Source organism: Motacilla alba, chromosome Z, assembly GCF_015832195.1.
Source record: "Motacilla alba alba isolate MOTALB_02 chromosome Z, Motacilla_alba_V1.0_pri, whole genome shotgun sequence".
NCBI lineage: Eukaryota > Metazoa > Chordata > Aves > Passeriformes > Motacillidae > Motacilla > Motacilla alba.
Window position 1 is genome coordinate 22,933,634 of NC_052046.1, and position 16,759 is coordinate 22,950,392.

Consider the following 16,759-nt stretch of genomic DNA (forward strand, 5'->3'; position numbering starts at 1 on the left):
TTTCAGGCTTTGCAATAGAAAGTGGCTTTGTTAGCGTATGCTCTTGTTTAATATGGCACAACGGCAGCTGCACAGGAGACTGTAAAAACTAAATAGCATGCCTTCATTTGGCTAAACAAGCCTCTGCCCTACCTATTGTCTCAAGGGTTGCTTCCAAGGAAGAAGGAAGTTTTTCCTCAGATCTGAACCCCATCTCATAATGTGACATAAAATGAAACATGCCCACAATGAAACGCTGGTCTGTTGGTTTTCCACAGTGTTGACCTGGCAGCATTGCTGCAGTGTATAAAAACCAGGAGGAGCAATACCTTGTGCAGCTGCAGGCCTGTAAAAGAGAAGCTCTTGATGCACAAATATAAAAAGTCTTCTCCTATAGGAAAAGCATTAATCAACTGTCTTCTGAAATATTTTTGCACAGTGATGCAGTCTGTTTTATTGATTTTGATGTTCTCAGTGTGCTGTAAGGTTTTGCTTTGGTGTTTTAGGAGAAAGGAGTTGCTTTTACACCATTTAAGTAAAGAATGCCTGATGCTTAATAGCTGTTGTAATCCGGACATACATAGTAATCTAATAGTAACGTTAAAATCTAAATCTCACAAAGACATCTTTTCAAAAGCAAGTAATTAGGGCCTGATAATAAAAGGTTATGTGGTCAAATTGCCTTCAGTGAAAGATGTAAAAATGTTCTCTGCTGACAGAACTTACACCAAAGAGTTATAGGTGACATCTCTAGGTACAAAAGTAATTTGAATAGTTTTCTGTTGTCATTCCTAGGCATCTGGCAACACTGTGTGACATTCTTTCATACCTCTGTTTTGAGGATTCCTCAGAGAAGAGGTAACTGAGAAATGGCAACAACTAACAAAAAGGAGATTTTGAAAAATAATCATACTGATTTCAAGAAGTGGGATTGTGCTGCTTAAAAAGGAGGGACAGCAGTATGTGTACACCAGAAGCTGCAGTTTCAGCAGTGCAGCTGTGCCCAGAGAGGGAGTTAAATCTAGAACAGTGTAAGCATGAACTCTGTGCATGTGCCTGTAGATGAGCACAGTGGAAAACAGCTTGTAATGTTTTCAGAGTGAATTTGTTCCTCCCAGCAGGGTGAACAAACAGCAGTAATTCCACAGGTAGGTTGGCTGTGAATTAAAAATCATTTATTGTCCAGCAGCACAAAGAAATGAAAAGATTCATTGTAGAAAACTTGTTCAGACAGAGCACTCAATCTTTATTCTGTTCTTTTTCTTGAATATTGGCTTCTCTTGAAAGACACAGGGACAGACAAAAACTGATTTATTAAGAAAAAACCTCTATAATTAACATTTACTGTCCTCCTGCTAGATGTGTCTCAAGGCAAACTGTCAACAGAAGATAGTTTTTTTTCTCCTTGTCCCTTTGCATTCATGTTTCCAGGAGTAGAGAGGGTGGTTCTTTTTGAGGGGTGTCTGGCTGCAAGTAGTTGAACAGTTAAGTGCTTTGGTTTGCTGTCTGCTGTTTCAGGCAATTTAGGCAATGGTTTGCACTATTAGTGTGTGGTGGAGCATCATCTGCCTGTTTTGTTCAAGCTGTAGGAGTCATTGAGATGGGCTCTGCCACTGACTCTTCTGAGATACTGGGTAGCAGGAGGCAAAGCTCCTCTTTAATTGAACACCCCTTTCTGGGTGGACCGGGAGAGTCAGGAAGGGACCCTGCACAACTCAGCCATTGCTCTGAATATGGGAGATTTGAGCTGAATACGTGATGAGGGACCTGTGCCTCTGCACTTGCTGTTAGCATGAACCAAAGGACTGCCTTTCTCCTGTGGGTATTTTGAATTGACTTAATGGAATCATCTTTATTTACTTTTCCTGTCAAGCAGGAACCAGTTATTAATGAAATAAGAAATTGTGATAAATATTAGAGATAGTGCTAATAGGCTCATGAAACACTTTCTGTCTGCACTGAAATGGAGAATTAGAAAGGAGGTTTGGTAGTGAAAATACTACTTCTTTTTTGTTTCATTATGCTGGTCCAGTATAGGAGTTACAAAGTTAGCTGTCTGAAATCAGGTACATACTCTGACTGTATTCAAATCCGTAAGGCTTTCCTCCAGATTTTGTTTTCATCTGTGAGAAAATAGATTAAGTTTGTCAAATTGTGGCTTTTTATAGTATTTATTATATTTACATATCCAGGAATTTTCTGTACTTTTGAAAAAAAAGGTCTAAGTCAGTAAAGTCCTGATGACTACATCTGGCAGCAGTGCTGTGCCTTTTGAGAGCTTGAGTTTTGGGTAATGGCTTTTCAGCTTGGGGCATACATTCCATGAGCCAGTGGCTTTCAGGAGTTGCTCAGTGCTCTGGTGTTGATAAAAAGTGATGCATGTGTCTTCTTGGTCCTGTTTGTGACACTCAGCCATAAGCCAGTTATGCTGTTAAACGTGGGCTGTCTAGGTTTGTGAGTGATGGAGTGGTAAACTTAGAAAACTTCCATGTTGGCAGCAGCTATGCTGGCATTTGAGATTCAGCTTCTTAATTCAGTGATGGTGATTTTTACCTACCAAAGAGCTTGTGATCATTAGAGAGAGCAGCAACTGGCCCATACCAATGTGCAGTCAGAAAGATGCATAGTGTGGTCATACTGGTTGCACAGAACAGGAAACTAGTGATGAATAGAGGAGAAGGAACTGCTGGTGTTTAGTCTGAAATGGCTGCAGGGCTCAGCAGGATGAATGCACAGCTTATCCAGGTCTGTCCAAGATAAAGCAATACCTTATACCTAATGTATTTGGCCAACCAGCCAGGAAACACTGCATAAAATTTGTCACTGGTTCTTACATGTAAGCAGTGATGAAATCCCTCCACAGAGAACGGATATCACTCACTAATGGATTTTGCCACCCCAAAGAGTAATGACATTTAGGTCATTCATGTCTATGGTGTTGTGTCATCATTAGAAAAACACTGGAGGAAGGACTTTCTTTGTGAAATGTCTGGCATTCACAGACATTAATTTTAGATAGTTGGATGAAGGTTTTTGCATTTTGTGTAAATTAACTGCTTACTAGCTAGTACCCACATTTTCATTGTTGGCGAGGAAAAATTCATGCATCTGGCCAAATTTCTTTGAACAAACAATTAAGGAACTCTTAACATACTGCAGAGAAGTCTAACTGCTAATCTAACTGAATGGAAGAAGATGAAAACAAGTCTTTAAACCTGCTCTTTGTAATCTCTTGGTTACAGGAAAGAAAAAAAAAGACTGGTTTCAGTGCACAACTTTTAGCCTAGTTCTAGAAGGTGACAGCACTTTTAGCAGCTGTTTTCATCAGCATACCAGGTTAAATAAAGGGCTCTAAAGTGCAGAAAAAGTAAATCAGAAATATATGGAATCTGGAAAGCTATATTCATTTTCTGGATAAACTGACTGTATTTAAACAAAAACTGTTTTTCATAATTTTCCTTTTAAGTAAATTTTTAAGGTAAACAGAAAGCAAATTTTGATACCGTGAGCTGTTCTTATGTTTAGCTCCTTCTTACTTTCCTTGTAGGAGGGAGGTATGTGTTTAATTCATTGTAATTTTTTTGTGCCTGTAAGAAAGCACTGTAGCCACTAGCATATTAGACATTTTTATTAAATCTCCTTTCTTTGTGCAAAGACGTGTGCAGGGACACTAATGTGACTTTCAATTTCCTTAATGAAGCTCTTCACTGCTTAGATGGTCTTCATAGAGAAACCTATGAATATGAGAGACAACCACATGGGCAGAACAACTAGTCTGAGCTTTTCACTTCCAGCCTGAGGCACGCCAGACTGGTGGGGGTGTTCAGCAAGATGGGGAGTTGAGGCTTCTGCCCCTGCCATCACTGGGAAAGTGCTTTCCTTCTGAAGTACTTAGTCGACCGTTTGCAGAATCCCGGGGTTACGTATGCACTGGCTATGGGTACTTGGATCTGATTGTTTGAGGCTGACTCCAGAATCCCTCTGTCATGAAAGCAGCTTCATGAACTGGCAGTATTATCATTCTACTATGCCCTAATGTGGCCAAAAAAAGTAGAACTGTAACTGGTTTTTTTGTGGTTTTGGTTTTATTTGGGTTTGTTTTGTTTTGGGGTGGGTTTTTGTTGTTGTTGGTTGGTTGTTTGTTTGTTTTCCAGGCAAGAAAATCAATGTAGGCAAAATCCAGAGAAAAACAGGTAAACACATTTATGGCTAAATAAAGTTAAATGAGGGCTAGCTAAATACAAAATCAAAAGTGGATGCAAATATTCCTGCATTTTTGAGAAGCGCAAGCATAAGCATTAGGTGGAGATGCTTGAGTATTTTGCAGGGTCTGTATTTGTATTTGTAGCAATAATGTGTGAGAGGAAAGGATGTAGGAGGAGTACAGGGATTAAAATAAGGAATTAGGGCATTATCATAAAAAGTAAGCCTTTCACAACATAAATCACAGGGTGGCTTCAAACTTAGTTGAAAGACTGCATGGCATATACTAGGGAAAAATCAGTAAAGGGACTTGTATGGATGAGATGACAGTTTTCTCCTAATCCTGGTAAATTATGAGTATTAGTGACCATAATAACAATTACTAGATGTGCTGCATTTGGTGTTAGACTGATTGTTTGTAAAACTTCTTTCTGTTTTTATTTCTAGGGCTCTTCCTTATCTTAGGCTTGATACTTTACCCTGCAGGTTGGGGATGCCAGAAGGCGATAAGCTATTGTGGACCTTATGCTTCTGCTTACAAACTAGGAGACTGCTCCTTGGGCTGGGCTTTCTACACAGCAATCGGCGGCACTGTTCTGACATTCATCTGTGCAGTCTTCTCGGCGCAAGCTGAAATAGCCACATCCAGTGACAAAGTGCAAGAAGAAATAGAAGAAGGAAAAAACCTTATCTGCCTCCTTTAACTCCAGTGGGGAAAAATACCAGCACCTGGATCTTTATCTTTCCATTCAGCTTTCCATTGACTGGGCAAGCAGATCCATTTACCTGTTTTTACCATTTGTGTGATTGAGCCCCATGCATTCCAACCCTGAACTACTGAAAGGGTCTTTCTTCTTTGCTGGGCAATGAGGATCATAGAAAGGATCCCAGGAAAGCAGAATGTAAATACATGGGGATATTTTTAGTTTCATTCTGTGATCAGGACACAGTGGAATATATTAATCTGACTGGGGATGTGAGTAATCACATGTATATAGCAGGAATGTTGTTAAAACTGAAAAATCCTGATTGATCGGATTGCCTAACTCACCTTGGTCACTTTGAAGAATTTGGGTTTAAAATAATAAAAGCCAGCACATTTTATTTTCTTAAGCAAAAGAGAAGCCTATTTTAATGAGGCTTTGTTTCCAAGGGCTCCCCTCACTGGTGTGTATTTCTTCACCATCACCTGCTTTGGTACCATTTTCATGGAGGTGCTTTTTGGTACTGAACTTCCTAGAAGTACAGTGCCTTCTTGGGTATTAACTCTTTGTTGGAGAGAGCAAAGCTGATGTTTACACCAATCTGAAGGCATTTAGAAAGTCAAGTCCTTGCCAGGTTTCTCTCTCTTGAATCTTAGAGCACAAGCTATATGCAACTTAGTACTTAGCAGGTAAATATTGTTTCCACTGACTAGACAGAAAAGCTGTTGTTAGCTCTCACTTGATTCAGACAAAACTGAAATATTTCTACAGCCTTTATTAAAACTTCTGAAATCCCAAGCAGACAAGAGCTCCCCACAGCACCAGCCTTATCTGGGCTGCAGCCTCTCCTACAACTGTGGATTCCACATTGTAATTCAACATTGTACTTTTTCTCTCGTCAGTGAAACGACGTTCCCAGACTACAGATCAGTCTGTCTCATGACCCAGACGCACATGAGTCTTTAGGAAATTTAAAATTTTGAGGAAGCCTTTACAAATTCTATGTGGCTGGGAAGATTTTTTTCCTTTTTATTTTTTTTTGTGTCTGTGTAGTAGTAGACCTTTTTCCAGCTAAATCAGCAGAAATTAAACAGATGTTGCCACAAATACCATTTTTTTCTCAAAGCCAGCTCGTGTTGTTATTTGTGGTGTTGCCTCACTTACTAGAACTACTTCTCATACCAAGTTTGTAAGGTATTTTAACAAATAAAGGAATGATGCAACTGTGCCATAGGAGCATTGGGGATAATTGATCTAAGTAGTTCTAATTAAATACTAGGTGAATTTTAGATTCCTGTTCTTACTTCTTGGTAGTTTAACATCATCTAGTGGCAGTGTTGCTTCACTATTACTCAGAGCAGAGATTCTTGCTTTTTGCCTGGTCATCCCCTTAAAATGTGCTATTAGTTATTAAAAAATCGTTGTTACTGTCCAGGTAAGCAGCTGCTTTCAAGGCACTGCTGATGTGCTTCACAAGACAAGAGCTGTTCAGCATTCCTGACAGCAGGCCTGGGGCAGCCTGGAGGACTGGCAAACAGTCACGGAGCTGGAGTCCCCTTCCAGCACCTGCTGCCCACCAGTGACAGAGCAGCTCCAGCCTGTGCCTCTGTACCCATGGCACCTGACGCCTGTGCACTGGACAGATGCACAGGTGACCTCTGGGATGCAGTGCAACAAAGTCAACTTCTGCCTGTATTCATAAAGGGATTGTTTTAACCTAGTCTCTTCTTGCATTCACCTGCTCCTGCAACCCACATCCACCATCTTCTACTTTAAAACGGGTAACTCAATTTTCTTTTAAATATTGAATTTAAATCCCCTCCAAAAGTTATGGTCTGGGACCAACTGCCGGCACAAATCAAGATTTTAATAAAGCGAAATTACCACCAAAAAGTGGTGCTTGAGGGTGAAAATCAGAGCCCACACACCCTGTCCACACCTGTGTGTCTCATTGGCTTTGCCCCATACACATCCCCCACACCTGAAGGACAATACCCCAGGCTTGTACCTGGGGTCCAGCAAGACTTCCTCCAGGCATTCCTCCTGAGCCCCTTCTGGAGCATGCACTGAACCTGCTCAGCTCTGCCCTGCCCTCCGGGACCCTGCAGATGGAAAAGAGGGGGTAAGCAGTTGTATGAGTACCATATAAATCAGCTAAAAATTAATTACTAAGCAGATGTACGGTTTTAGCTTACTTAGGTGGGTAGCAACCCAAAGTCCAGGTCACCTCTGCCAACAAGTCTTGACACAGTATTAGGGTGAAAAATGCTGCATTGGCTTAAGCACTTGACTAGGCAGAATCAGGTCAGGTTAGTCCTTACAAAGGTTGAGAGAGCAACTCTGCTCTGGTTGAGAAGTAAACAACGAACAACCTTCATTCATGTTACTAGCTGACCTCTGCTGTGATCCACATGATGCTTAAAAAATTTCAATAGTACATTTTGTTTGAGTTTGGGTTTTTAAGTGGCAATTTTGCTTTTGTTTGCATTAGTAACCAAGAAGAACCAGCTTTTCTGCTTGTTGCTGGCATATTATCAGCTTGCTCTGCAAGAGCATGATTAACTAACTTGCAAGAATATCCATATTCACATAGTACAGATAGAAGACAGGCTGGGAAGAAATACAGAGGAGGAATAATCAGAATTTCTTTTCTCAGGGTTCTGTTTTTCCAGCAAGTGATAAGGTGGTATATATAGTGAATTTTTTTTTCTTGGATGAGGTTTTCAGGTGCAGGGTGCACTCATTAAATTTCACAGCTGTTTAAATTGCTCCTGAAGTTCACCTCAGCAGTAGCTTTCAAAGGCACTCTGGGAAAGAAAAAAAGCAAAATCAGCTTAAAGCTAATTTAATTGATTTCATGAGGGGGCTGTACAATGTAACTGCTTCTTAATGTACATGCACTGCATAGGATCTAGAGGAATTTGCTGTGGATTCTTTAAAACCTGTGTGCCAGTTAGTTCAGTTTAACTTTGTTTTGTGGTATTGAAGATTTCTTCAGACATCTGTGGTTTCATCAACTTCTTAAACTTATATTCAGTGAAGTGCCATAGACCGTTTTTAATTGTAGCATATTTAAATATATATATATATATATATATATATATATATACACACACACACATATATATATATATATATACACACAGACTTGTGTGAGACGTGCAATACAAGGAATGGGTTTTGTGGGGGGTTTTTTGGTTATTTTGTTGGTTTTTGGGTTGTGTTTTTTTTAGTTTTTGCTACTAAACAAGTGATTGGAAAAGGGACTTCCCAGAGAAGTGGCTGGAGTTTGGTGGTGTGGATATAGCGTAATGCAATAAAATCACTGATGTTGAAGATCAATACAACAGTAATAATAACAGCTTGAAGATTTAACAAAAATATCTTCTGGATTGATTTTAATTTCTCAGAATACAGACATTTCCAGTGTGAAGCTGTGTCCACCTCTTGCCAGTAACACTCAAAAAGCTGAAAAAGCTCAGCAAGGTTTCTTAGTGTGCTTTATTTGTAATGTGGCACTGCAAAAAAACATTGCTACTGAGCAATTTCTGGGTTGTCTATATCACCTTTGTATCTATTTTACTCAATAAAGTTATCTGGATTCTGAGATTTTTTTTTTTAGCCAAATAGTTTCCATTTTGCATTGTTACCCCCCCCCTCCCCCCCCAAAAGTCTCCCACATCCTAGTGGTAAATGGAGAGGAGTTCAGGCCTTCCTTGAAAGCCACGGGCACTGAAGCCTACACCTCAAGGAAAAGGTCCAACAAAAGCAGAGCATGGCAGCAACGTAAACACAGCTCCTTGGTATAGGAAGCGCAGCTGCAGTGATCCAGCTAGAGTAGGTTTTGAGCCATGGTTTATTTGTGGTACTGTTTTTCTGTTCTTGACTCACCACTATGTACATTTGTTAGCATGAATGATGTACCTAATGTCTTCTTTTTAATCTAAATTTCAATTAAATGTGAGTTTTTGAACTTTTATCAGGAGTCTGACTACCTTAATACAAGCATATTGGACAAGTTGAGCCAAGCTGAGCTTTGATTGTAGCTTTAATAACATTTAAGATCCTAGTCCAGTGATGTATTTCAGATTCCTATCTGACTTATACACTTAATACTGCTTACTGATCGGAAATATGTGATCTGAAATTGTAACTATGTGTTATACAATACAGTTGCATTAAAGAGACTTTCTAATTGAATATAGCTCTGACAAAATGTGTTTCATTTTGCAACTAAAGCACTGCATTTCCTTCTTCATGAAAAAGGGTAGTAATAGTTCTAAAACAAATACTGCTTCATCATACACAGATTTTAAAAATGGTGTTTGCCAGTGTGTTTTAGCTTTCAGCTGTGATGTGACAAACACTAGAGAAAAGTTACAAAGCCAGTCTTTAGCAGAACCAGGAGCAAGGCTTTCAGTAGTTTAAAGAAAAATCAGCATGTCACTTATTTGTCAGTTGCAATGGTCCACTCCTATGAAATTGATATATAATTATTCATGTATTGTACACTTCCAACAGTTCCTAAACTTCAGAGAAGTAGCTCTTAGTTTAACCTTGGAACATCTAGAAACCTGTAGTCCAGAAGTTAGGAGATAGATGCCACTGAATGCACCACTACCACCATCAATTTATGAATTTCAAAAGAGGTATAATAGAGCACTTATTCTCCAATTATAAAACACTGCTTAAAGAAATTATGAAGTACTGATTTGAACAGCTAAAAATATTACCTCTTCCAGTAAGGTAATGGAGTTGGCAGTAGCAAAGAGTTCGAGTCTCCAGTTGTGTGTATTACACATTTCCGTATTCTTGTAACTTGTTCTCCAAGTTCCAGCTGGGTTTAGAATAGTGGAGCAATCACAAAGTGGAATGTCTGTTATCAGTGTTAGAGTGACAGGAATATAAAGATGTTGTATTGTTCTGCAATTCATTGAAAGTTTGTTTTCAAACAAATGCCTTTTACTTGGAATAACTTCGTATCAGTGAAATTCTGAGAGCGTAGGAATCAATATCTGTAATGGGCTCAAGGTATCAGATGTGGTGGGATCAGTAACTTGGTCTGACCAAGGTAAAAGAGAAAGAATGCCAGATTTAATCACACAAGTCTTAGGCTGGAGTCAATGATCTTAGGAGTATTTAGGTCTTTTCCAGCTTGATTCTGTGATTCTGTATTCTGATTACTTCTGGTTGTTCTGTTACCTTGGACAAAAAGTGTCACCCCACTGCCCAATCCAGGATAAGCATTTTTTCTTTCAAAACATCATGCACTCCTCTAAAAAGAACACAATGCATTCTTCTAAAAAAATACAGGCACAGCAAAGACAACAATTCTGCACTGAAAAACAGCAACCATGCTTTGGCACGTGTGCAATGACTTCAGCTCAGACGTACACAATTGTTTAATTAGGCTAGAAATACGATAAAATCTACTAGCAGCATTGTCAGCTGGAGCAGTGGCAAAGCAGCTGATGCCACAGAGGCACAGTGGTCAGAGGCAGCTGTTGTGTACAGTGGTCTGGGCTCCAGCCAGTGTTGCCTACCCAACTCCAGCTGTACAGGGTCACAGTGCAGAAATGCTGAGGGCAGGGCCACAAGTAACTGAGGCCAGCCTGTCTTCCAGGCCTGCACCAGCCTTGTTTTTACCAATACAGCCTCAAACTTTATTAATAAAAATAAGTCCCAAATACTTCCCATCTCTCCAGCTGGAGGTTTCCAGTCTTAAATCATGGATATAAAAAAGAAAAACCTGGTATTCTCAATGCTGTAAAGAGCAGCTCTTCTGTATTGAAGTATTTTCCTTCACATCTGAGTGTAATGTAACAGGAACATGAAGGAGCACTCACCAAAAGCAGGACAGTACACTCATTTTTATATATATGTACACATACACTCAGTCAACAGGAAGCTCTAAGTGTACTGAGAGACTGTATTGAAACCACAACTGTTCAATGTAATCACTTTCCTCCAACAAAAAGCATTATTTTAGTTGAGCAGTATATACTTCCGTTAAACTGCTGCAATTTTTTTTTCCCAGAACAAAATGCATGGCAGTATGAGCCACAAGTTACACATCCTTATCAATGCCTTTTTTCTTTTCCCCTCTGTCACTATTGACATTTTTATGAAAATCCTTTTGTCAGGATTTTCTTCTCCTGAGAAGCTGAGAGGGCCTCAGGAACATGTAAACAAATTACTATCTGCTAGTGTGGAATGCAGCAGGTGCTTCCTTGATTGGTCAATGTGAGATGTTTCTACTTACTGACCAATCAAGGGGGCAGCTGGTTGACTCTCTGGGAGTCACAAGCCTTTGTTATTCATTCCTTTCTATTCCTGCCTCGCCTTCTGATACATCTTTCTCTCTGTTCTTGCAGTATAGTTTTAGTGTGGTTTTTTAATATAATGTATATCATAATATAAGAAACCAGCCTTCTGCAATATAGAGTCAAAATTTCTCCATCTCTCACCCCTTGTCCTAGCTGCCCTGAAGACCACACCCCTCAGAATCATGTGACAGCCTATCCTTGTATAAAGTTTCACTGGCTTTTGCTGCTGAGATAGATCTGCACTACTGCCTTTGTCAATCTCCCTGATTTTTCTAATTATGAAAATAAAAGCTACTTGCAGACATAAAATTAATTTGCAGGAAAAAAGTACAAACTAATTCACACATGTTTTAATATAACTGAGTCAAACCTAATTAATTATCTGACCTACTGTGCCATACTACAGATTAATAACCAGAATGTTCTAGGTGTGTGCCTTTTCCTTGGCAGAAATATCTTCCCAGAAGTATCTCTGAGTATTTTTAATTACAGATCTCTTAACCCATGCTTTTCTCTCAATGAGTGCATGCTTTTCCAACTCCATGCTTACAATTTCTTGAGGAAAGTAACCTAAGCAAACCAGAGGAATTATGTCCCATGACAAGTACTAAAATTGTGTAATAATTCTAAACATAAAACATGACTGGATCATATGGCACAACCATTCTGACGTTTACAAGAAAGTACAAAACCTCTTCCTTCAGTCTGCTGACACTGCCATTCTAGATCTGTAAATTACAAAGATCAAGTGGATGAAGAATTTCAGTACTGATTGATGCATTCATGTGAAAGTGTCTTTAAAAACACACGTCTGCTATCTCACAAAATAATCCTGACTGTACCTCAGAGCACTGTTCACTGTATCAGTGCATGAATATGCATCATGCATTTGCAAACTCACCTACATCACAGTCATCTAGATCAAGTCATTCAGCCCTCCAAAAGAAACCCAGTAGTAAGATGAGTACTAGAGAACAGGTGCTGCAACTGACATTACATGAAAAAAATAAACCAATTGTGCTAGTGACTTAAAAAAAAAAAAAAAAAGAAGAAGGGGCAGGATAGCAGTAACACAGCAATGTTGATTCACTGGCAGAAATTAGGAAAATAAATGCTACCAAAGTAAAGCTTTTTTCAGCGACTTCATTTTACTTTCAATAATGTTTTAAAAATCAGTTAATACCTATAGAATTCCATTCAATCATGACAGAGCATATTTAATTTTAACCCTTGTGAGTTACAGCACAAGAAGGTAAACTGCAAGTATTTTAAGAATTTTCTTTGTAACAGCTGAGTAGACTAATTCTCTTTATTGATTTATTGATAGTGGACATTTTGCTTCACCATTTCAACAGAAATACAGCATCTATATACAGAATTATAAAAAGCAAGTCAGACTTTTACATAGATCATCCTCCTTGCACATCACCCTGACTGTTAGAAGAAAAATCCCCATTATTGGTCAAAACTATACAGAGCGAACACCTAGGAAAAAAGTCATTTTTTATTCTATGACACTGTGTTAATACAATAAATATACAAAACTTCTGAACTACCCAGACATGCAACAGAGAGACAAAAGAAGTGCATTTGTACAGAACCATGACATTCACCAGGATGGCAGAACATTGTTAGTAATCTACAAAATATACAAACATCCTCAGATAAATAAAAACAACTCCTAAATTACAAATCAAAGACTACTGACATTCCATGTTTAAACTTCATACCTTGTACTCTGTTTGTCACAATACTACAAAAAGACAACTCAAGCAGGCGCCATACTCTGATTAATAAGAGATTGTAAAATCTAATTTTTGTTAGGTACAAAATATTTTTAACAAATTTCAGCCTTCTGTTGTCAAAGCTAAACAAACTTTTCCCTCCCTTTTGGGCAGCAAAGTGTCACAGATTTCTGGCTTAAAGAATTCACATGTGACACAACTTTGAATTTTACTCAGAAGGCTTAAATCTGTAAATTCAACCCATGATATTACAAATCAACAATTCTTATACACAGAACATTACATATGTTTTCTCAAAGAACCTTCAAACATTTGAGAAAAAAATCTGCCTGTCAAATTCAGGTTTTATTCCTAATGTGTTTAGTGTTTTTTTCTGGTAACCTATGCTATTATGCAATCTTCAGCTTCAGTTAAATTGTAAGGATGATGACCCTAGCATTCCAATCCAAGAGATACCAAAAGAATTCCCTAAATTTAGATTGAAAAGTAATCTATAGCAGAGTTCCAAGATACAACCTTCAAGTTAAATTTAAAATATGAAAGGAACAATCTTGATATATAGCTTCTAGAATGATGGTTCCCCAATCTCAGCAGAGAACAGTGACTTTAATCTGGAAAGCTTTAAAAACATTTCACGCAAATTTAAATTCAATGTTAGCATGTCCACTATTATAACATTTTAACAGCCTTGTTAGATAGAATATTTAAGTATATTCATTAATGTGAATTTCAGCATAGGTGAAACTATGACTTTTTTCAAATTCAAGTGTGGTTTAAAGAAATTAGTAAATGAAAGGAGACTCATAGGAGAATTCATTCTACCAGTATATTACTGATTCAAGGATTAAGCTAGGGAAGTATATTTTCAAATGAGCTTCAGATATTATGAATACAGTGTATTGAAACAGAATACAGCATATTGAAATTCAGTCCAGTTTCAGAATGTGGAGGGGCCTCAGAACTTTATGCTGTGTTATGATTCATCTTAAGAGCTGAATTAATTTCAGCTATGGTGTGTACTTACACAAGTTGTGGGATGTCATCTTTCCATTTTCTGGAAGAGTTTGAAAAACTCTGTAAGTATTGGATGTAAGTCTAATGAGGCAATCCAAAAATGTAAGGTCTTCAAAGCAGAGAAACTCATACTATACCAAGTCCTGACGATATTATATTCTAGAATATTGTGATGGTATGTACCATTATGGATTGTTATTTTCACAGCATCAATCTAACCTCTTAGGCCTCCAATTCAATGAGTTAAAATCTAACTTTATTGAAGATAAACATCTCTCCCTTTGCCGAATCAAAATAGTTTAAAAGTTTTTTCCCTATAGCTTAAATAACATCACAGAGATGGCTGAGTTAATATTAAAATTCATTCAAGTATCTGTCAAATGCCATTGCTTCAAGAGCCTGGTTTTAGACAATATTCCTGTTAGAAAATTAAATACTGTATATATAGTATTTTGGATAGGCAGTAAACAGAGTGACTGTCAGGGATAGAGATTTAGTACCACTGTTAAACATAAATCTATACTTGAAAAAAAAATCAAACAAAAACTAACCAAAAAAATCCCAAATAAAACAAAAATACCACTGCACATAGAAGAGGGACAGGGGATATGTGAATACTGAAGTTAAAAATAGAAAATATATAATCATTTAGGTCTGTGATTGAAATCACCAGTTAAGTTCCTTAAACTGAACTATTCTATTACAGAGATTTTTTTATGCCCCATAGTAGGTTCTCACAGGTAGAGAATACTCCATGGAAATACATACAAACAAATGCTATAAAGGGGCACAGGTAAATTCTGCACCAAAACACTTCTTAAACAAGATCAGGTTAACTCAACAGTATTCATGCAAACTTACAGGTTTATTTCAAAAGAACTTACCTAATAAAAAGAAAACAAAACCAAACAAGAAAAGAATTTATACTCTCTGCCTTACTTGTATTTGACCCCCAGCAGCTGCTGAAAGTGCAAAAACAGTAGTCAAACCTAACTGTATCTCTCAGCCACTTCTTACTGACCACTTATTACCCCACTTCTTATGGTAGAAATAGGGATATCAGTTCTTGCAAAGAAAAAAATTAATCCAAACTGCTTTTCTGAACTTAAAAAAAATACTGGAGTGAATTCCTAAAAAACCTTCCAGATTCTTACGACATTTATTTGATCATTATAAACCAGAGTTCATTCTCAGGCCAATTGTTGAAATTATTTATCCTCCATAAAATATGTAAAGCTTTACACTGCAGAATTCAAGATGTTAAAGAAGGGGAAGAAATGGTTTTCTTCTTAAAATAAAAAATTTATAATAAAATAAACCAACCATTTCCCATTTAACCCATGCACAGCTGCAGAAGAAAGAAACATGCTCTGTGAATTTTGATCTAGGCATTTAGGGAATACAGTAAGTGACTGGAAAATAAAGAACAGTTGAAGAAAACCAGGGTGACCTTCTTTCTCTACATCCGGTTACCCTTGAAGGCGTTCTGAGCTGCACTGGTGGCTGCTGTCGAGGCGGCGTTGGCCGCAGCAGTTTGTACAGTTTTGTTGGACATCACTCCCGTGGCAAACTCCTGCTGTGCTTTCTCAAAGCTTGCGCCAGTCGTGCGGTACAGCCCGTGCACCTACGGAGGGGAAAAGCACTGAGAAAATGGTGCCATGCCTCCCATTTTTTAGCAGACCAACAGCAAAGTCTCAATGCACAGCGGGGTGAGGTGGGGAAATGTAATTTGTTCATGTGTTTCAGCGAATCCAGAGATGAGAACATGGAATTTTTTCCCACAAACTTCTGAATTTGTCATTGTCCTGTTGCACACACAATTTGACTGTGGGGGATAACTGTAATTATCTGCAAGTTCAGAGGGGTCTCATCGTGTTCACTAAAATGTGTGATGTATATTTAGTGAATTTTTCTCTATAACAGTATTTAGAAACATTTTAGTTACTCTGACTGGTTACAAGAGTAAGCAAGACTCTGACTGAATATTAAAAACTTCAGAATATCCTTATTACACAGTTACACATTTGCAGAACTAGTGTGATGACCAACAGCTCTGCATAATAACCAGAGGAATAAAAAATATGACTTACAAACACTCTTAACAATATGGCATATAACAAAATAAAAACCAACAAAACCAGACCAAAAATCCTGATTAACTTCTACTTATCTAAGTATTGAAATTCAAATGCTATTTTTGACTCAGTTAAGTCACAAAAGGGTTGTTAAATAATACTACAAAGACATTTTCATTCCAGTGTAGCAGGAAAATTAACATAATTTTTTTCTCTGTTATAAATGTGCCTACTTCTCAACCATAAAGATAAACCAAGTCATATATGAATATGCAGATTTTTAGAAAGTATCTTTGGTAAGAAAAGTGTAAAAAAATATTCCACCATACTTTTTTCTTGCTTGTTTCTTCTCATCTATAGAGTATTTCTACAGAAGGCAAGAAAGGACATCTCCAGGTATACACTTATAATTTCTAGTTTACTGTGAACAGATCAAAGAATTTAAGCATGTGTAAAATCTTTAAACCTAACTGTAACTGAGGGTGAATTACTGGAATCCAGCCAGCACATCATCCTCAGAATTCTCAGTTACATTTATCTCAATTACTTACTAATCCATCAGTATCTATACTTAGATATTTAGGGTGGAAATTCACTGAAAATAACCATAGAGAAAGAGTTTATTTCCTTGAGTTTTCATGCTCTCGCATCATTAGCTGGCAATAAAATATTAAAAAACAGAGATAGAGAAATAAAGCATTTTCTGAGACACT

At 37.8% G+C, this 16,759-nt stretch overlaps 2 protein-coding genes across 9 annotated transcripts in view; one reads left to right on the forward strand and one right to left on the reverse strand.

The window, feature by feature from the left end:
- The window catches only part of LHFPL2 (LHFPL tetraspan subfamily member 2), a 121,768-nt gene extending 112,682 nt beyond the window's left edge, over positions 1 to 9,086 (forward strand). For all 8 annotated transcript variants that reach the window (XM_038124163.1, XM_038124164.1, XM_038124161.1 and 5 more), the window contains one exon: positions 4,630 to 9,086. In XM_038124163.1, coding sequence (XP_037980091.1) covers positions 4,630 to 4,886 — 257 coding nt within the window. In that variant the 3' untranslated portion in view covers positions 4,887 to 9,086. The remainder of the gene's footprint in view (positions 1 to 4,629) is intronic.
- Positions 9,087 to 12,341: 3,255 nt separating this feature from the next.
- SCAMP1 (secretory carrier membrane protein 1) overlaps positions 12,342 to 16,759 on the reverse strand; it is a 42,122-nt gene continuing 37,704 nt past the window's right edge. Inside the window, exon 9 of the mRNA XM_038124159.1 lies at positions 12,342 to 15,595. Within this exon, the coding sequence (XP_037980087.1) occupies positions 15,431 to 15,595 (165 nt within the window). The 3' untranslated portion in view covers positions 12,342 to 15,430. The remainder of the gene's footprint in view (positions 15,596 to 16,759) is intronic.